Below are 22251 nucleotides of genomic sequence, written 5' to 3' on the forward strand. Positions count from 1 at the left end.
CTTCCCTCCCCGCAGACGCTGCCTGACCTGCCGAGTGTTTCCAGCATCTGCTGTGCTTTGTTTCTCAGACACAAGTGGCTCGATCACTTCACGAGCTGCAGGCTGTGATCGGTTGATGGTCACATCACGTATGGGACAGTGGCCATGTTTAGGGTGGTGGTCATGTGATGAGACGCTGGTCACGTGATGGGTGGTAGCCAATGTAATGGGGAAGTGTCATTTCAAGGGGTGATAGTGATGGGCTGATGGTCAGGTGATGGGCTACAGAAGGCCGTTGACCGTGTCTGGGCCCAGCAGGTACGAGATGTGCAGCAACGTGACAGCTGAGGTTTACCTGCGAATGTTTCTGACCCCGTGCATCAGCGAGTGCGGCACCTACGGCCAGTGCAAGCTTCTGCGCACCAACAACTACCTGTATGCTGCCTGCGAGTGTAAAGCAGGTAGGTCACAGGGCGTCTGGGGTCACCTGTTAGTCAGCGTCACAGGGCAGCTGGGGTCACCTGTTAGGGTCACAGGGCGGCTGGGGTCACACGTTAGGGTTACAGGGTGTCTGGGGGTCACATGTTAGTCAGGGTCATGGGTCACAGTCAACCAGGTGACAGTGACGCTGGGGTTGCATTTTAGCCAGGGTCACGATGTAGCTGGGATCACAGTGAGCCTGGGGAGTCACAGGTCAGTTAGGGTCACGGTGTTGCTGGGATCACAGTGAGCCTGGGGAGTCACAGGTCAGTTAGGGTCACAGAGTGGCTGAGGTCACGGTGTAGCCTGGGTCATGTGGTGAGGTGCCAGTCACGTGACGGCTTCCATCATGAGGACGGCCTAGGGCTGGGGAGAGAGGGCAGGATGGGGCGAGTGGGTTGGTGGGAGAGGGAAGATCCCTTCTCGTACTGGGAGGGTTGGGGAGGGGAGAGGAGGGAGGTGGCAAGGGGGATAACTGTTATGCAGAAGGTGGGAGCAGGGACACCTGATCGGGTGAAGGAAGCTTCTGAGGGGCTTTGGGGGTAAGAGCATGTGGGGGTTGAGGGGAGGGCTCTTCCAAAGAGCTAGCACAGGCTGAAAGGACGGAGCAGCCACCTCCCGTGTCGCAGCCCCTCTGACCACTTCCTTGCTTTGCAGGGTGGAGCGGGTGGGGCTGCACAGACAACATGGAGGCCTTCTCCTACAGCTTCCAGCTTCTGTCCACCCTCCTGCTGTGCCTCAGCAACCTGATGTTCGTGCCACCTGTTGCCATCGCTATCCGTGGCAAGTACCTGCTCGAGGCCTCCGTCTACATCTTCACCATGTTCTTCTCCACGGTCAGTACCAGACTCCCACAACTTCAGTCCAGACCCACGAGGCACCATCACCCCCACCCCCAACTGAACCAAGACCGAGCCCTGGTCCTCCGCTCTGGCCCTCAGCCTCAGCTGGTGACCGAGAGGCCCCACCAAACCGGGGAGCAACCAGTCCTGGCCCCTCTCCACAGACAAGACACTACAACTGAGTGTTTTCTCTGTGGAATCGTGCGCACGGCAGCCAACCCCAACACAAGCGTCGTCACCCTTCCGGAAACCCAGACATAGCTTGTGACCTGAGCTTCTAGCCCACACTGGTGAACTTTCACTCTTCATCTCTCTTGATCCCTCACAACAAACTTCAAAGTAAATTTATTATCAAAGTACTTATATGCCACCATATACAACCCTGAGATTCATTTTCCTTGTGGGCATTCTCAGTAAATCCCTAACAGAATAATAACCATATTAGAATCAATGAAAGACTGCACTGACTGGATATTTAAACAGTGTGCAAAGACACCAAACTACGCAAATGTAAAAAGAAATTATAATAAATTAATAAGCAATAAATATCAAAAACATGAGATGAAGAGTCCTTGAAAATGCGTCCACAGGTTGTGGGAACAGTTCAGTAAAGGAGCGTGTGAAATTGAGTGAAGTTATCCGCTCTAGTTCAAGAGCCTGATGGTTGAGGGGTGATAACTGTACCAGAGCCTGGCTGTGTGGGTCTTAGGGCTCCTGTACCTCCTTCCGGACAGCAGCAGCAAGAAGAGAGCATGTCCTGAGTGGTGGGGGTCCCTGATGATGGATGCTGCTTTCCTACGACAGTGCTTAATGGTGGGGTGGGCTTTACCCGTGATGGATGGGCCCTATCCACTACATGTTCCATTCAAGGGCATTGGTGTGCCCATACCAGGCAATATACTCTCCACCATACATCCATAGAAGTTTATCAGTTGTCAATCTTCACAAACCTCTGAAGAAGACCATAAGACATAGGAGTAGAATTAGGCCATTCAGCCCATCGAGTCTACTCTGCCATTCCATCATTGGCTGATCCTGGATCCCACACAACCCCATACACCTGCCTCTCACCATATCCTTTGATGCCCTGACCAATCGGGAAACGATTAACTTCTGCCTTAAATATACCCATGGACTTGGCCCCCACCACAGTCCGTGGCAGAGCATTCCACTGATTCACCTCTCTCTGGCTAAAAACATTCTCCTTACCTCTGTCCTAAAAGGTCACCCCTCAGTTTTAAAGAAGTTGAGGCACTGCTGTGCTTTCTTTGTAATTGCAATCACAATTGTTTGTGTCTCACTTGACCTTTGAACCCCATCCCCATCCCCTTGATCCCTCACACTTTACCTTCGACTTGTCATTCCCAACCCTTGGCCTTTGGACTTTTAACCATGACCCATAATCTATCCCATTGAACTTTGGGCTCTCATCACAATCCTTGATCCCTCACCCTTGGCCTTTGAACCTTCATCCATGACCCTTGATCCTTTTTCTTGTCCCTTGCTCCCTCATGCCCAACTCCTCAATCCCTTATTCCCAATATCTGCTTCCTCCTTGAGTCAATCCTTTCTTGTCACTCTGTCACTATTCTTGATTCCAACCTGCGATTCATGCTTCCTGATCTTGTTCTGTACCCTAGTCACCCTTCCTAATCCCGACTACACTTTCCCAGATCTTACTCATTCCTGCTAGAGTCTTCCCTGTGACCTCAGTCCCAATTCCTATCTCTGATCCAAATTGCTCCTACCTTGGAACCTCTAATCCCCACCTTCGGTGTAAAATTCTGCCTGAGGACATCTCAAAATGGGATCCACATACCAATTACTGTGGCCCCAGGTAGAGGGAAGCGCCAGTTCCTTGGGGCTGGGTTTGGCGGGAAGGGATCTGTTGCTGAAATCAAGCCCTTACTGTTCTTTGGCCGTAGTGGATGCAGCCAAGAGGCCATGGGGTTTAGGATGAAGGACAGGGGGTTTAGAGGGTGTCTTAAGGGGAGATTTCTCCCCAAGAGGGGTTTGGAGTCTGGAGGACACTGTTTGAGGGGTAGGTGGAGGCTGGCACTCTCACCACACTTCAGAATATCTGAATGAGCCCCTAAACCACCAAGGCAGATCAAGCCGCCGGTCTGAGTTCAGGTCAAGTGGATTAGGAAAGAAGGGTGCTCAATAGTCAGCATGGGAATGATGGACTGAATGGCCTGTTTCTGTGCTCCATAACCCTCTGATTATCTGCCCAATTAAATCTTCCCCCATTTCTGTTACTGACGTCATCCTTCACCGTATTCTGGGTTTTAATTCATGGGCCTTTGATTTTGCAGTGTAAATGTCATCTCCCCCACTCTGCCCCTTCCCATCCTGTCACTCTCAACCGCTCCCCCCCCCCACGGCATGCCCCCATCCACAACATGAGTGTGGAGAGAGACTTTATGAGAGAGTGAGTCTGTGTGTATGTGTGTGATGGAATGTATTTGAGTGTGTGTGTGTTTGTCTGTCATTGTCTCTGTGTGAGTTTCTGGCTAATTTTGTGTGTGTGTCTTCATGTATGTCTGTGTGTGTCTCTCTGCATGTGTGTGTGAGAGAGATGGAGTGTACTTATCTCTTTATGTGTGAGTGTGTGTCGCTGAGTGTATGGGTGTCTGGCAGTGAGTGTGTGGGTGATTTTTGGTGTGTGTGTGTCTGTGAGTGTGTGGGTGTATGCATGAGTGTGCATGTGTGTGAGTGAATGTGTGAGTGTGTGTATGTGTGTCTGTGAGTATGTGTGTCTGTGAGTGTGAGTGTGTGTATCTGTGAGTGTGTGTGTGTCTGTGAGTGTGTGTGTGTGTCTGTGAGTGTGTGTGTGTGTCTGTGAGTGTGTGTGTGCCTGTGAGTGTGTGTATGAGTGTGAGTATGTGTGTCTGTGAGTGTGTGTATCTGTGTGTGTGTGTGTGTCTGTGAGTGTGTGTGTGTGTCTGTGAGTGTGTGTGTGTCTGTGAGTGTGTGTGTGTGTCTGTGAGTGTGTGTGTGTCTGTGAGTGTGTGTGTGACTGTGAGTGTGTGTATGAGTGTATGTGTGCCTGTGAGTGTGTGTATCTGTGAGTGTGTGTGTGTCTGTGAGTGTGTGTGTGACTGTGAGTGTGTCTGTGTGTGAGTGAGTGTGTGTGTGTGTGTGTGAGTCGGTGTGAGTGTGTCACACTCAAGCTGTACAGTAACGCTGTCGACTCCCTGGACAGTTCTACCATGCCTGCGACCAGCCGGGTATTGTCGTCTTCTGCATCATGGAGTACGACGTGCTGCAGTTCTGCGACTTCCTCGGCTCCCTCATGTCCGTCTGGGTCACTGTCATCGCCATGGCGAGGCTGCAGCAAATCGTCAAGCAGGTCAGTGTCTGCTGAGACTGGGAGGCGGAGGGAGCATTCCCTCAGTCCTGTCCTACCCACTCCCTCTCCCTCAGTCCTGTCCTACCCACCTCCTTCCCCATCCCCTCTCCCTCAGTCCTGTCCTACCCACATCCTTCCCCATCCCCTCTCCCTCAGTCCTGTCCTACCCACCTCCTTCCCCATCCCTCTCTCCCCCAGTCCTGTCCTACCCACATCCTTCCCCATCCCCTCTCCCTCAGTCCTGTCCTACCCACATCCTTCCCCATCCCCTCTCCCTCAGTCCTGTCCTACCCACTCCCTCTCCCTCAGTCCTGTCCTACCCACTCCCTCTCCCTCAGTCCTGTCCTACCCACTCCCTCTCCCTCAGTCCTGTCCTACCCACCTCCTTCCCCATCCCCTCTCCCCCAGTCCTGTCCTACCCACCTCCTTCCCCATCCCCTCTCCCTCAGTCCTGTCCTACCCACCTCCTTCCCCACTCCCTCTCCCTCAGTCCTGTCCTACCCACTCCCTCTCCCTCAGTCCTGTCCTACCCACTCCCTCTCCCTCAGTCCTGTCCTACCCACCTCCTTCCCCACTCCCTCTCCCTCAGTCCTGTCCTACCCACTCCCTCTCCCTCAGTCCTGTCCTACCCACTCCCTCTCCCTCAGTCCTGTCCTACCCACCTCCTTCCCCATCCCCTCAGTCCTGTCCTACCCACATCCTTCCCCATCCCCTCAGTCCTGTCCTACCCACATCCTTCCCCATCCCCTCAGTCCTGTCCTACCCACCTCCTTCCCCATTCCCTCAGTCCTGTCCTACCCACCTCCTTCCCCATCCCCTCAGTCCTGTCCTACCCACCTCCTTCCCCATCCCCTCAGTCCTGTCCTACCCACATCCTTCCCCAACCCCTCTCCCTCAGTCCTGTCCTACCCACATCCTTCCCCAACCCCTCTCCCTCAGTCCTGTCCTACCCACATCCTTCCCCAACCCTCTCCCTCAGTCCTGTCCTACCCACCTCCTTCCCCATCCCCTCTCCCTCAGTCCTGTCCTACCCACTCCCTCTCCCTCAGTCCTGTCCTACCCACTCCCTCTCCCTCAGTCCTGTCCTACCCACCTCCTTCCCCATCCCTCTCCCTCAGTCCTGTCCTACCCACCTCCTTCCCCATCCCTCTCCCTCAGTCCTGTCCTACCCACATCCTTCCCCAACCCTCTCCCTCAGTCCTGTCCTACCCACCTCCTTCCCCATCCCCTCTCCCTCAGTCCTGTCCTACCCGCATCCTTCCCCATCCCCTCTCCCTCAGTCCTGTCCTACCCACTCCCTCTCCCTCAGTCCTGTCCTACCCACCTCCTTCCCCATCCCCTCTCCCTCAGTCCTGTCCTACCCACCTCCTTCCCCATCCCCTCTCCCTCAGTCCTGTCCTACCCGCATCCTTCCCCATCCCCTCTCCCTCAGTCCTGTCCTACCCACTCCCTCTCCCTCAGTCCTGTCCTACCCACTCCCTCTCCCTCAGTCCTGTCCTACCCACCTCCTTCCCCACTCCCTCTCCCTCAGTCCTGTCCTACCCACTCCCTCTCCCTCAGTCCTGTCCTACCCACCTCCTTCCCCATCCCCTCTCCCTCAGTCCTGTCCTACCCACCTCCTTCCCCATCCCCTCTCCCTCAGTCCTGTCCTACCCACCTCCTTCCCCATCCCCTCTCCCTCAGTCCTGTCCTACCCGCATCCTTCCCCATCCCCTCTCCCTCAGTCCTGTCCTACCCACCTCCTTCCCCATTCCCTCTCCCTCAGTCCTGTCCTACCCACCTCCTTCCCCATCCCTCTCCCTCAGTCCTGTCCTACCCACATCCTTCCCCATCCCCTCTCCCTCAGTCCTGTCCTACCCACCTCCTTCCCCATCCCCTCTCCCTCAGTCCTGTCCTACCCACCTCCTTCCCCATCCCCTCTCCCTCAGTCCTGTCCTACCCGCATCCTTCCCCATCCCCTCTCCCTCAGTCCTGTCCTACCCACCTCCTTCCCCAACCCTCTCCCTCAGTCCTGTCCTACCCACCTCCTTCCCCATCCCTCTCTCCCCCAGTCCTGTCCTACCCACCTCCTTCCCCATCCCCTCTCCCTCAGTCCTGTCCTACCCACATCCTTCCCCATCCCCTCTCCCTCAGTCCTGTCCTACCCACATCCTTCCCCATCCCCTCTCCCTCAGTCCTGTCCTACCCACATCCTTCCCCAACCCTCTCTCCCCTCTCCCCTTAACCACCTCCTTCCCCATCCCCTCTCCCTCAGTCCTGTCCTACCCACATCCTTCCCCAACCCTCTCTCCCCTCTCCCCTTAACCACCTCCTTCCCCAACCCTCTCTCCCCTTAACCACCTCCTTCCCCATCCCCTCTCCCTCAGTCCTGCCCACCCACCTCCTTCCCCAACCCTCTCTCCCCTTAACCACCTCCTTCCCCATCCCCTCTCCCTCAGTCCTGTCCTACCCACATCCTTCCCCAACCCTCTCTCCCCTCTCCCCTTAACCACCTCCTTCCCCAACCCTCTCTCCCCTTAACCACCTCCTTCCCCATCCCCTCTCCCTCAGTCCTGCCCACCCACCTCCTTCCCCAACCCTCTCTCCCCTTAACCACCTCCTTCCCCATCCCCTCTCCCTCAGTCCTGTCCTACCCACATCCTTCCCCAACCCTCTCTCCCCTCTCCCCTTAACCACCTCCTTCCCCAACCCTCTCTCCCCCCTCCCCTTAACCACCTCCTTCCCCATCCCCTCTCCCCCTCCCCTTAACCACCTCCTTCCCCATCCCCTCTCCCCCTCCCCTTAACCACCTCCTTCCCCATCCCCTCTCCCCCCTCCCCTTAATCACCTCCTTCCCCATCCCCTCTCCCCCAGCCCTGCCCACCCACCTCCTTCCCCAACCCTCTCTCCCCCCTCCCCTTAATCACCTCCTTCCCCATTCCCTCTCCCCCCTCCCCTTTACCACCTCCTTCCCCATCCCTGCCCACCCACCTCCTTCCCCAACCCTCTCTCCCCCCTCCCCTTTACCACCTCCTTCCCCAACCCTCTCTCCCCCCTCCCCTTAATCACCTCCTTCCCCAACCCTCTCTCCCCCCTCCCCTTTACCACCTCCTTCCCCATCCCCTCTCCCCCCTCCCCTTAACCACCTCCTTCCCCAACCCTCTCTCCCCTCTCCCCTTAACCAACTCCTTCCCCATCCCCTCTCCCCCAGCCCTGCCCACCCACCTCCTTCCCCAACCCTCTCTCCCCCCTCCCCTTAACCAACTCCTTCCCCAACCCTCTCTCCCCCCTCCCCTTAACCAACTCCTTCCCCATCCCTGCCCACCCACATCCTTCCCCAACCCTCTCTCCCCTCTCCCCTTAACCAACTCCTTCCCCATCCCCTCTCCCCCAGCCCTGCCCACCCACCTCCTTCCCCAACCCTCTCTCCCCTCTCCCCTTAATCACCTCCTTCCCCAACCCTCTCTCCCCCCTCCCCTTAATCACCTCCTTCCCCAACCCTCTCTCCCCCCTCCCCTTAATCACCTCCTTCCCCAACCCTCTCTCCCCCCTCCCCTTAATCACCTCCTTCCCCAACCCTCTCTCCCCCCCTCCCCTTAATCACCTCCTTCCCCAACCCTCTCTCCCCCCTCCCCTTAATCACCTCCTTCCCCAACCCTCTCTCCCCCCTCCCCTTAATCACCTCCTTCCCCAACCCTCTCTCCCCCTCCCCTTAATCACCTCCTTCCCCAACCCTCTCTCCCCCCTCCCCTTAATCACCTCCTTCCCCATCCCCTCTCCCCCCTCCCCTTAACCAACTCCTTCCCCATCCCCTCTCCCCCAGCCCTGCCCACCCACCTCCTTCCCCAACCCTCTCTCCCCCCTCCCCTTAACCACCTCCTTCCCCATCCCCTCTCCCCCCTCCCCTTAACCAACTCCTTCCCCATCCCCTCTCCCCCAGCCCTGCCCACCCACCTCCTTCCCCAACCCTCTCTCCCCCCCTCCCCTTAACCACCTCCTTCCCCATCCCCTCTCCCCCCTCCCCTTAACCAACTCCTTCCCCATCCCCTCTCCCCCAGCCCTGCCCACCCACCTCCTTCCCCAACCCTCTCTCCCCCCTCCCCTTAACCACCTCCTTCCCCATCCCCTCTCCCCCCTCCCCTTAACCACCTCCTTCCCCATCCCCTCTCCCCCTCCCCTTAACCAACTCCTTCCCCATCCCCTCTCCCCCAGCCCTGCCCACCCACCTCCTTCCCCAACCCTCTCTCCCCTCTCCCCTTAACCAACTCCTTCCCCATCCCCTCTCCCCCAGCCCTGCCCACCCACCTCCTTCCCCAACCCTCTCTCCCCCCTCCCCTTAACCACCTCCTTCCCCATCCCCTCTCCCCCTCCCCTTAACCAACTCCTTCCCCATCCCCTCTCCCCCAGCCCTGCCCACCCACCTCCTTCCCCAACCCTCTCTCCCCTCTCCCCTTAACCAACTCCTTCCCCATCCCCTCTCCCCCAGCCCTGCCCACCCACCTTCCCCAACCCTCTCTCCCCCCTCCCCTTAACCACCTCCTTCCCCATCCCCTCTCCCCCTCCCCTTTACCACCTCCTTCCCCATCCCTGCCCACCCACCTCCTTCCCCAACCCTCTCTCCCCTTAACCACCTCCTTCCCCATCCCCTCTCCCCCTCCCCTTAACCACCTCCTTCCCCATTCCCTCTCCCCCAGACCAGTCCTACCCACCTCCTTCCCCAACCCTCTCTCCACCCTCCCCTTAACCACCTCCTTCCCCATCCCCTCTCCCCCAGCCCTGCCCACCCACCTCCTTCCCCAACCCTCTCTCCCCCATCCCCTTAACCACCTCCTTCCCCATCCCCTCTCCCCCTCCCCTTAACCACCTCCTTCCCCATCCCCTCTCCCTCCTCATTCCCAACTCCTTCTTCCCCTTTCCCTCTCCTTCCCCATCCATTCCGCCCTCCACTCCATCCCCTCGTAGCTGCACTCAGCTACCAAGTGTGTGACTGAGCAATTCTCCATGTAAGACTATGGTTAAGTATCTGTACAAATGCTTCAACGCTGGATCTTTCCTGCTAGCGGGAAGATCTGCTATGTTCCAAGTTTTAGGAGAGAATGGTGAGATGTTTGAGCAAATTTAGCAGCAAGTGGTTGCAAACTCTCAAATTAATGTCCACGGTTCCATGGGATATTCATTCAAATTGAAACTATTTGATAGGATGGTGTAAAGGGAGTTTCACTCTGTGCCTGACCCCGAGATTATATGATGGGACAGTGTAGAGGGAGCTTCACTCTGTGTCTGACCCCGAGATTATATGATGGGACAGTGTAGAGGGAGCTTCACTCTGTGTCTGACCCCAAGATTATATGATGGGACAGTGTAGAAGGAGCTTCACGCTGTGCCTGACCCTGGGAATGTGTGATGGGACAGTGTAGAAGGAGCTTCACTCTGTGTCTGACCCCGGGAGTGTGTGATGGGACAGTGTAGAGGGAGCTTCGCTCTGTGTCTGACCCCAAGATTATATGATGGGACAGTGTAGAGGGAGCTTCACTCTGTGTCCGACCCCAAGATTATATGATGGGACAGTGTAGAAGGAGCTTCACTCTGTGTCTGACCCCAGGAGTGTGTGATGGGACAGTGTAGAGGGAGCTTCGCTCTGTGTCTGACCCTGAGACTGTACGATGGGACAGTGTAGAGGGAGCTTCTCGCTGTGTCTGAACCCGGGAGTGTGTGATGGAGCTGACCTTGGGAATGTGTGATGGGACGGTGTAGAGGGAGATTCACTCTGTGTCTGACCCTCGGAATGTGTGATGGGACAGTGTAGAGGGAGCTTCACTCTGTGTTTGACCCTGGGAGTGTGCGATGGGACAGTGTAGAGGGAGCTTCACTCTGTGTCTGACCCTGGGAGTGTGTGATGGGATGGTGTAGAGGGAGCTTCATTCTGTGTCTGACCCCGAGACTGTATGATGGGACAGTGTAGAGGGAGCTTCTCTCTGTGTCTGAACCCGGGAGTGTGTGATGGAGCTGACCTTGGGAATGTGTGATGGGACTGTGTAGAAAGAGCCTCATTCTGTGTCTGACCCTGGGAGCTTGTGGTGGGAAGGTGTAGAGGGAGCCCCATTCAGTGTCTAACTCTTGCTGTCCTGGGAATTCATGATCGGACAGAGCACTGTGATCTTTACTCTGTGTATGACTTATTCTGTGAATGACAGGGAAGAGTTAACATTTTGGCCAGGTCATCTCTTATATTTCCTCATAATTCTTTGGCAAGGAGATTTTTTTCGCAAGGTCATCTCTTAAATTTTGGCAATAAAGGACAAATTTATCTTATATTTCTTACATCTCTTATATTTCCTCATAATTTTTGATGGGAAGCTATATAAGCCCTAGAAATTACTTTCACTGGTCTATCCTGACAGGTTAATGGGACATTAATTCGGATTCCCATTTGTTTAAAATTTACAATCCTTAAAATTGTATTAGAGCCCCGTGACTGTCCATTCACCCTTGTATGCTGGGTTATATAGTCTTCTTCAAGCTGACACTGAGGCAGGGAGCTCCCCCTGGTGTCTCGGATCAATATTGGTCTCCAGGTTAATGACTGAATCAGAAGTCACAGAGATCTTGCAATTGGTGTCGACTGCAGGCTCTTTGTGGCGGTTCGTTGTTAAAACAGTGCACAGACATGTAAGGCACCACCAAAATGCTTCTTCACCATCAAGGACATTTTCAAACGGCGATGCCTCAAAGGTGGTGGTATCCATCATTAAGGACCCCCATCCCCCTCATCTCACTGCTACCATCATCGAGGAGGATCAGGAGCCTGAACACATACACTCAATGTTTTAAGAACAGCTTCTTGCCTTCTGCAATCAGGTTTCTATAAGATCATTGGACATAGGAGCACAATCAAGTAATTCAGCCTATCAAGTCTGCTCCACCATGTTCTTCTCAATCCCATTCTCTTTTGTTGCCCTGACTAATCCAGAACCTATCAACCTCTGCTTTAAATATACCCAATGACTTGGCCTACACAAATTCCACAGATTCACCACCCTATGGCTAAATTAATTCCTCTTCATCTCTGTTCTAAGGAACATCCTTCTAATCTGAGGCTGTGCCCTCTGGTCCTGGAGTCTCTCACTACAGGAAACATCTTCTCCACATCCACTCTATCTAGACCTTTCAATATTCAATAGGTTTCATTGAGATTCCCCCACCCCGGTTCTTCTAAACTGCAGCACGTACAGGCGCAGAGCCATCAAATGATCCTAAATCGTTCCTCTGGACCCTTCCCAATTTCTGAATGGTCCATGAATACCATCTCATTGTATCTGCTCTCTTTTTTCACTACTTGTTTAATTTTTAAAGATATTTCATATTCTAATTTACAGTATATTTTATGTATTGCACTGTACAATGAATTTCACGTCATATGTCCATGATAATCACCAGATTCTGACTCTGTCTTGCAAAATTCCCAAAGGAAGGTTACCCTGCAGTCTGGCTGCCCGGTGTCCCAGGACACTGCTCAGTGGCTCCCCAGCGGGGTGGACCTGTGTCCTGGGGAGTCAGTGAGCACCTGTCTGCTGGTTAAATGTACCAGAACTCACTGCTTTCAACCCCCAACAAACCAACTATTACGACCCTCTGTCAGAGGTTTGAGGCCAGATAACTGTAGGGAAGAAAGTGTTGGGAAGAATCAGAATCAGGTTTATTATCGCTGATATGTGTCATGGAATTTGTTGTTTTGTGACAGGAGTATAGTGCAATACAAAAAATTACTTTAAGTCACAGTATGAATTATCATCATCATGTCCCGTGTCGCACTGATGTGGCCGATCACGGTCTTTCCATGGCCAAGATTGTTCTTGGCAAATTTTTCTGCAGAAGTGGTTTGCAATTACCTTCTTCTGGGTAGTGTCTCTCCAAAATGGGTGGCTCCAGCCATTATCAATACTCTTCAGAGACTGTCTGCCTGGTGTCAGTGGTCACATAACCAGGACTTGAGATATGCACCGGCTGCTCATACGACCATCCACCACCTGCTCCCATGGATTCACGTGACCCTCATCATGACCTGCAGGCTAGTGGAGGCAAGGAGTGCCTTACACCTCCTTTGGTAGAGGCGCATGTCCACCCAACAATAAGAATATATATAGCTAAATGGTGTAAAAAGAGAGCAAAGTAATGAGGTAGTATTTATCGATCCATTGTTTGTTTAGAAATCTGATGGCAGAGGGGAAGAAACTGTCCTTGAAACACTGAGTGTGTGTTTTCAGGCTCCTGTACCTCCTCCCAGATGGTGGTAATGAGAAGAAGTCATGTGTTGGATGGTGAGAGTCCTTCATGATGGATGAGGCATCATCTTCTGAGGATGTTCTCGATGTTGGGGAGGCTAGTGGCCATGATGGAGCCGGTAGAGTTTACAACCATCTGCAGCTTTTTCCAATCCTGTGCATTGCAATGCTACTAGTCAGAATGCTTGCTCTGGCATCCTGGGGAGAAAGCCATTCAGACCCCTGGATCACTCCAGCCTTCAGTGACCCAGGTTCGATACTGACCTTGGACGTGTGGAGCTTGTACATCCTTCCTGTGGCTGTGTGGCTTCAGGGTCGGTGGGGTAATTGGCCACTGTAAGTTGTTCATAGAGTCTGGGAGATGTTGATGGGAGTAAGTTGAAGAACTACGGAGTAATAAAAAGAAGGGGAACAAGTCTGATTACATTGTTCTTTTGGGAGCCAACTTTGATCCAGTGGACTGAATGACCTCTTCTATAACTAACTTTTATATCTCCAGCCATCTAACTGGACAAGCTTACATTGTGCATTAAATAATGGATTTCAGGTCAATGGAGATCCCCCTCCCCCCAAAGACATCTGCCCAATGACATCTATACAACATCTATCCAAGGGAGATCAGTCCAATGTTAGATCTATCCAGTGTTAGATTTGTCCAATGGAGATCTCTCCAATGGAAATCCATCCAAGGATATCTACCCAAAACAGATCTACCAAATTGAGTTATACCAGATGGAAATCCACCTGATGGAGACCATCCACTGGATCTGTACACAATCAGATCTATCCAAAGAAATCCACCCAATAGTTCATCCTGTTGAAAAGCAGCAACAAGGTAAATGGCATTGTCCATCTGTTATCCATAAGACGATAAGACATTGATACTTGATCCTGTTACATCAGGTGACCCTGGTGCTGGCTGACCCTTGACCTTTGCTCTTTCGTAGGTCTTGTACTTACTGGGTGCAATGCTGCTTTCGATGGCCTTGCAGTTGGACCGGCATGGGCTGTGGAATCTGTTGGGGCCAAGCCTCTTCGCTCTCGGAGTCATGGCCATTGCTTGGGTAAGACGTCGTTATTGGCCCCTGGCTACCCGCACTTCGGGCAACTCTGTTTCAGCCAATCAGAGGCCAGTCTAAGTTCTGCGTCCACAGTGAGTGGATGTGCAACCATTTCATCACAAACAAGAGAAAATCTGCAGATGCTGGAAATCTGAGCGACACACACAAAATGCTGGAGGAACTCAGCAGGCCAGGCAGCATCTGTGGAAAAAAAAGTACAGTCGGCGTTCAGACCGAAAGATGCTGCCTGACCTGCTGAGTTACTCCAGCATTTTGTGTGTGTTGCCCACTTCATCAGCTGGCTCATGCCAAGGCTCTTGCTCACAGCATCAGCTCCCTGGGCCCTGAGATCCTCGGTTAGAGTCAAAGAGTACTACGGGTCAGACACAGGCCCTTCAGCCCATCTAGCCCAGGATGGTGGTGGCATCCGTTGGTCTCGAGAGACCATGGATCTGCGCCTGGAGTTTCCAGGGCGCAGGCCTGGGCAGGGTTGTATGGGAGACCGACAGTTTCCCAAGCTGCAGGCCTTCCCCTCTCCACGCCACCGATGTTGTCCAAGGGAAGGACATTAGGACCCAAGCAGCTTGGCACCGGTGTCGTCGCAGAGCAATGTGTTGTTAAGTGCCTTGCTCAAGGACACAAACACGCTGCCTCAGCTGAGCCTCGAACCAGTGACCTTCAGGCCTTCAGGTGAAAGCCCAATGCCATTAGGCTTTACAATTCTACCGCCAGGACTTAAGAACTTTTTAAAAGCTATTATTAATGCTTTTTGAGATAGTGATTTAGATGCATATCATATTTTTTATTGAGTTAAGTATTGTATGTAATTAGTTTTGCTACAACAAGTGTATGGGACATTGGAAAAAAAGTTGAATTTCCCCATGGGGATGAATAAAGTATCTATCTATCTATCTATCTATCTATCTATCTAGTCTGATGCCTTGCCCACTAGGCCACGCGCTAACATGGATAGCTACAGCTATATAGGACCCTAGTCAGACCACGCTTAAGGACTGTGCTCCGTTCTGGTCACCTCACTACAGGAAGGATAAGGAAACTATAGAAAGGGTGCAGAGGAGATTTACAAGGATGTTGCCTGGATTGGGGAGCATGCCCTATGAGAATTGGTTGAGTGAACTCGGCCCTTTCTCCTTGGAGTGACAGAGGATGAGGGGTGACCTGATAGAGATGTACAAGATGATAAGGCATTGATCGTTTGGATAGTCAGAGGCTTTTTCCCCAGGGCTGAAATGGCTAACATGAGAGGGCACAGTTTTAAGGTGTTTGGAAGTAGGTACAGAGGAGATGTCAGGGGTAAGTTTTTTACACAGAGAGTGGTGAGTGGGTGGAATGGGCTGCCGGTGACGGTGGTGGAGGGAGATACGATAGGGTCTTTTAAGAGACTCCTGGACAGGTACATGGAGCTTAGAAAAATAGAGGGTTATGGGTAATTCGGTAATTTCTAAAGTAAGTACATATTTAGCACAGCATTGTAGGCTGAAGGGCCTGTATTGTGCTGTGGGTTTTCTATGTTCTCTAATTTGGTTTGCTCGCTAGTCCCACCTGCCTGTACCCCAACCATATCCCTCCAAAGCCCCCTCTCATACACCTCCCCAAACATAAATGTTACAACTGAACCTGTATCTACCTCTTCTGTTGGCAGTTTGCTCCACATTTGCACCACTCTGTGAGCGAAGAATCTCCTCCTTAGATTCTACTTAAATATTTCACCTTTCACCCTAAATCCATGACTGCGACTTCTAGTCTCACCCAACTCAGTGGAAAAAGCCTGCTTGCATTTACTCTAGCTCTGGAATGAAGGAGGATGAGAGGAGACCTGATAGAGGTGTACCAGATGATAAGAAAAGACAGCCAACATTTTTTTCCCCAGGACAGAAATGGCTAATACATTTATTTTTCAATCTTTTTTATTGATTTCCAAATAAAGAATATACAAATCGGAAGAGGAGTTTAACAAGTAGATAATATAAAAGACATATAAACAGCAACAGTAAAAACAAAAAGAATATATCAAAATCAAATAAATAAAATATTATGCTGTTATATATACAATGGTAAAAAAAAAACTACAACTCCTCATAACAATCATAAAAAAAAGATTAGAAATTTTATTGATAAAGGAAAAAAAAACCCACTAACTAAACTGAAACAAAAAAACAAAAAAGAGAAAGAGGAAAAAAAGGAAAGAAAAAGAAAGATTGGGCAGTCCAATTGAGGATAAAATTAGAAAAAACAGTGAGAGAGAGAAAAAAAACACATCCTTCCAGTCATCTCCGAACCTTCATGGATAAGGATTTTCCCCAAAGAGAATAAAGAAAAATAAATAAATAAAGATAAATTAAATTGTGAAAATATTGAATAAAAGGTCGCCAGACTTGTTCAAAATTAAAGGATGTATCAAATGTGTCCGGCTTCTAATTTTCTCCAAGCTTAGACATGACATAATGGAGGAGAGCCAATAGAAAACAGTAGGTGGGTTAGATTCTTTCCAATGTAGCAAAATAGCTCTCCTAGCCAGTAAAGTTGAAAAAGCTATCACATGTTGAGCAGAAGCAGACACTTTGCTTGCTTCCTCTGGAATAATCCCAAAAATTGCTGTATTCATTAACTGTTTATAATTGATAGCTATTAATCATTTTTGAAAAGGTTTAAACTGAAAAATAACATAAGCCAAATTTGAAGAGCAGGCCAAGGGGTAATTCGGTAAAAAATCACGTAAGAAATTCCTTTTTTTGACCATTGTATATATAACAGCATATGGTTGAATATCCATATCTATAACTTTAGCTAATATTCCAAACACATCCCTCCAAAAATTATTTAAACTTACACATGACCAAAACATATGAGTTAGAGTAGCCATTTCTGCATTACATCTGTCATAAATAGGGCTTATATTCGGAAAAATATGTGCCAATTTATCTTTGGACATATGGACCCTGTGTACTATCTTAAACTGAATTAAAATATGGCATGCACAGATAGATGAATTATTGTCTATTGTTCTTAACCCTATTGTTAAACATACTTTAAAAATTTGGTTTCAATTTCGTAGATTTTTGGAATTAAATGATTTTTTACTTTCTAGTAATATTTATTCTAATTTCTTTTTTAAACCATCAACTTTGGATAAGGCTTTTTTAACATGGAAAATTAAGGGAATAAAAACTTTTTTAGATTTGTTTTTACAAGACTGCTTAATGTCTTTTTCACAGTTAATGGATAAATATGACATCTCTAATACACATTTTTTCAAATATTTACAGGTTAGGAATTTTTTACGTGATTTTTTACAGAATTACCCCTTGGCCTGCTCTTCAAATTTGGCTTATGTTATTTTTCAGTTTAAACCTTTTCAAAAACGATTAATAGCTATCATTTATAAACAGTTAATGAATGCTCGCATGTCGCCTAATGATAGGGTTCAACGTACCTGGGAAGTAGAACTTCAACATTCACTTTCAGATAATCAGCGGAGTAAAATTTATTATTTAGTCAATAATTCATCTATCTGCACATGCCATATCTTAATTCAGAAATGGCTAATACAAAGAGGCATAATTTTACAGTGATTAGAAGAAAGAATAGGGAGTTTGTCAGAAGTAGGATTTTTACTCTGAATCGCGGGTGCATGGAATGCATTGCTAGGGATATTGGTAGCTACTCTAAAATCAATCTGGCCCTCCATTTTACTGTCATCCACGTGCTTATCTAAAAGTCTCTTAAATGTCCCTGATGTATTTGCCTCTACCATCACTCCTGGCAGTGTGTTCCATGCACACTCTCTTCATGAAAAACCTGCCTCCCTCTAGCGTGGCGATCAGCGCTGCTCACAGTTCTCCGATCACAGCCCCACCGCCCACCCCTTCCCTGGGAGGTTTAACAGCAAGCTGCACCCTTTCTTTTGCAGACGGTGCGGGCTATCCGGAGGAGGCACTGCTACCCTCCCACGTGGAAACGCTGGGTCTTCTACCTCTTCCCCGGCACGGTCATCGCCGCCTCCGCTGTGGCGCTCTACGCCTTCGTGGAGACCGAGGGGAACTACTTCTACATCCACAGCCTCTGGCACATGCTGATCGCTGGCAGCGTGGGCTTTCTCCTGCCTCCCAGCCCCAGATCCCAGCGGGGGGCAGCCGCCACCACAGGGGCCGTGCCACTGCCCCGCAAGAGGGGCTGCGGCTACCGACTCTGCGTCAACGAGCACGAGGAGATGGGTCTGGTCGACCCAGGACTAGTCTCTGTCAACAGTATCTGCAGCAGCTGATGACCCCCCGACCCCAACTGAGCAGCAGCCGGACTCTCTCACAGACCAGCAGGAGGAAGAAGGCAGTGGGCGACTTGTAAATAAAACGAGCCCAGGGCAGGTGCCACGCTAGGGGAACTGTCGAAACCATGCTCGTCCACCCCAGACAAGGCCAGCACCTCTTCATCTTCCAGTTTACCTTCCACCAGGGAGGACACATGTGCAAGAACTCTCTCAGAAGGAGCGTGTCAATAAAGATTCAAGATTCCAGATTGTTTAACGTCTATTCCTGTTCACAAGTGTAAACGAGAACAAAATAATTGTTACTCCGGGGCCAATGCACCACCAAAAAAAACCAAAAGATAAAGAACACAATTATAAAAAAAACACAATAAATATAAATACACGAGTTAGTTTATATACATAGAATGATTGTGTGTCCATAAAGTGACGCTACGCACAGGAGTGTCTGTACATAAGGTGACTGACAGGAAATGATAAAGTAGGGGTGGTTGGGGGTGTGGAAGGTGGGTTAGTGGGTGGAGGTGTTGATCGGCCTTACTGTTTGGGGAAAGTAACTGTGTTTGAGTCTGGTGGTCCTGGTGTGGATGCTACGTAGCCTCGTCCCTGAAGGGAGTGGGACAAACAGTCCATGAGCAGGGTGTGTGGGATCCTTGGCATTACTGGCCCTTTCTCAGTACCTTTCTGTGGTGGGTAGGCTGTTGCCAGTGATGCCCTGTGCTGATAAAAAAAAAACTCAGATCAGAAGGAGAAGTACTTCGAATTTACTTGTTTTTTTCTAACAAAGCACCAGATTTTCTTTAACTAGCCTGCCAGCTGAATAATTTCCGGTTACACGACAAACAGCTGCAGATGCTGCCAATCTGGAATATAAAAACAGAGGCGCTGGAACTACTTAGCATGCCAGTCAGCATCTGTGGAGAGAGAAACTGAGCTAATCTTTCAGATTGCTGGCCTGGCGCTGATAAGAACATAAGAAATTAGGAGCAGGAGTTGGCCATCTGGCCTGTCGAGCCTGCTCCGCCATTCAATAAGATCATGGCTGATCTGACCATGGACTCATCGCCACCTACCTGCCTTTTCCCCATAACCCTTAATTCCCCTACTCAATTGTATCTGATTGAAGGTGTACAGTCTGAAGTTCTGCCTGTCTCTCCACAGATGCTGACTTACCCACTGAGAATCAGAGTCAGGTTTACTATCACTGACTTATATGATGTGAAATATTAAACTCAAGAGGTTGTGCAGATGATGGAAATCCAGAGCAATGCACACAAACTGCTGCAGGAACTCAGCAGGCCAGGCAGCATCTACGGAGGGGAGGGTCTCGGCCTGAAACATTGATTGTCTCCTCCCTTCCACAGATGCTGCCTGACTTGCTGAATTCTTCCAGCATTTCATGTGTTGATGTGAAATTTGTGGCAGCAGAACGGTGCAGAGGCATAAAATTGTTATTTAAAATAAATAATGCAAAAAAATGCAAACGCCAGTTGCGTTCATAGGTTCAAGGACCGTTCAGAAATCTGATGGCAGAGGAGTGAAAGAAGCTATTCCTGAATCGTTGAGTTGTATCTTCAGGCTCCTATACCTCCTCCTCTGATGGTAATAATGAGAAGAGGGCATTCCTGGGTGATGAGGGCTCTTAACGATGGGTGCGGGCTTCTTGAGACATCACCTCTTGAAGATGTGATGGAGGGTTGTACCTGTGATTGAGCTGGCTGAGTTTACAACTCGTGATCCTTTGCAGTGAAGCCTCTATGCAGGACAGTGCTGTAATGTTCTCCATTGTACATCTGTAGAAATTTGTAAATCCCTTGACTTATGACATCTCCACAAACTCCTAATGAAGTAGAGCCGCTGGCGTATCTTCTTTGTGTATCAAGTGTTAAGTAACTCTAACTCTAAATCTAACTAGCATTTCTGAATTGCCCTCCTATTTTTTTCAGTCTTGGATTCTCTGCCACAGTTTTGGAACTCAATGTGTGCATGTCCCCTTCCCAATGCCTCTGTTATCTGCACAGTCCCTCCTCCACAATAATTGGTCCTTTGGCCCACCCTTTCCATGATTCTTTACTCTACCAGCTTCCCCCTTCAGTGGGTTAGTTCAAAGCAAATTTATTATTGAAGTACATGTAAACTACCACACACTACCCTGAGATTCATTTTCTTGTGAGCACACTTAATAAATAGAAACAATAAAGTCAGTGTAAAATCACACACATGACAAACAAAATAAATATAAAAAAGACAAGAAACTGTGCAAATACAGAAAAAAATAATACTACTAATAAATAAATAAGTAATAAATACCATGAACATGAAGAGTCCTAGTGAGTCCATGGGTTATGTATGTTCCCACCATCAAACATTTCCTGCTTGCAATAAATTTAGTTCTTGCTGATAGATCCTCTCCTACCCCTCCCCTTTCCCCTCTCTATACTGGCCTTGTCCCCTCTCTACTGTCAATCCTAAGGCAGGGTTTCAACCTGAAATGCCAACAACTCCTTTCCCACCACAGATGCTGCTCGACCTGCTGAGTTTTTCACTAGTTTGTTGATAGATCTTTCTACAATCCAATGCCCATGCTAAGTGAGTCTGCATCATATAAGGTAGAGATTCTCTACCTGGGGAAGAGAAGGATATAACCCCCACCCTCCACCCCAAACATAAAGTGAGGGTGGGAGTGGGGTTCTAGATAATTTCAAAAATGTGACATGAAAGTTTGTGGAGTAAGTGGATAGTAGAGAATGTTTTCAACAGGTCCTGATGAAAGATCTCAGCCCAAAATGTCAACTGTTTACCCTTTTCCATAGATGCTGCCTGGCCTACTGATTTCCTCCAGCATTTTGTCTGTATTACTTTGATTTCCAGCATCTGCAGATATTCTGTTGCTTGGATTGTTGTATCGTGTTCTGGTTGCCTCATTATAGTATAGATGAGGAAGATTTAGAGAGGGTGTAGAGGAGATTTGCCAGGATTCTGCCTGGATTGGAGAGCATGTCTTATGAGGATAAGTTGATTGAGCTAGGACTTTTCTCTTTGGCGTGAAGGAGGATGACAGGTGACTTGATAGAGGTATTCAAAATTATAAGAGGCATTGATCGAGTGGATAGATCGAGACTTTTTTGCAGGGTGGGAAAGGCTAATATAAGGTGCACGGTTGGTAACTCCAAAACATAAAAACATGGAGCCAGGAATTAGTGTCTTAGTTTCATTTTTACTTTAAGCGAGACATGCACAAATGCTGTGGTGGCATAATGACGTATGCCGTTCACCTACTTTTACATGTAACCTATAAGGAATTATGTAAGTGTAATGCTCTGGATAAGATTTCCACTGCTCTGCTGTGAGGTGGGTTATGTTAGCAGTTTTCTGTAAAAGAAGCAGTGTGCTATGCTGGAAAGCGTGTTTTGGATTCAGCTAAGATTCAACACGTTGTCCAACTTAGGAATGTAGGTCAGCCAATCAGGACAGTGGGATGTGAGAGAAGGTTCCAGAGAATTGTGGGAAAGAGTTTTCTGAAGGACAGCAGTCTGGTTTGCGGTCTTTTGGTGGGAGCTTCGGAGCAGGGCATGAGGGAAGATGCCGCAGAATGCCGTGCGAAGGAGAATCCCTGTTGCGAGACGTGCTTTGTGCAGATGAGTAGTTCCAAGGAGGAAGGGGTAATACTCCTGAGAGAGAGCCTGTTTGCTTGAGATGGTCTTTGAGGGGAGTTTGAAAATACGGGGGTGTTTTTATGCAGACCACAGACAGGTGAATAAGAGATACATCCTGAATACTCCAGTATGCGCTCCAATGGTCATTGTGCACGTTGGACTGTTTAATGGGCCATTTTCTTTTGCCTATTAACTGTTTGATAAAGATGAAATTGGCAAATATACTTTCTTTATAAATTTATGTGGTGTACGATCTGATATTCCTTGCTAACCGACAATTGTGTATGGGCAGTATTTTCACAGCATTCACTCAAATCAAGGTTCCATTAATTGGA

General features: G+C 49.7%; 1 protein-coding gene across 1 annotated transcript in view; it reads left to right on the forward strand.

Moving 5' to 3' along the window:
* The window catches only part of tmem8b (transmembrane protein 8B), a 119567-nt gene extending 101058 nt beyond the window's left edge, over positions 1-18509 (forward strand). Inside the window, exons 9-13 of the mRNA XM_073047779.1 lie at positions 298-440; positions 1117-1295; positions 4507-4653; positions 13862-13978; positions 17907-18509. Of these exons, the coding sequence (XP_072903880.1) occupies positions 298-440; positions 1117-1295; positions 4507-4653; positions 13862-13978; positions 17907-18260 (940 nt within the window). The 3' untranslated portion in view covers positions 18261-18509. The remainder of the gene's footprint in view (positions 1-297; positions 441-1116; positions 1296-4506; positions 4654-13861; positions 13979-17906) is intronic.
* Positions 18510-22251: the final 3742 nt, after the last annotated feature.

The sequence above is a fragment of the Hemitrygon akajei genome, chromosome 6, assembly GCF_048418815.1.
Source record: "Hemitrygon akajei chromosome 6, sHemAka1.3, whole genome shotgun sequence".
In the NCBI taxonomy this organism is placed as follows: domain Eukaryota; kingdom Metazoa; phylum Chordata; class Chondrichthyes; order Myliobatiformes; family Dasyatidae; genus Hemitrygon; species Hemitrygon akajei.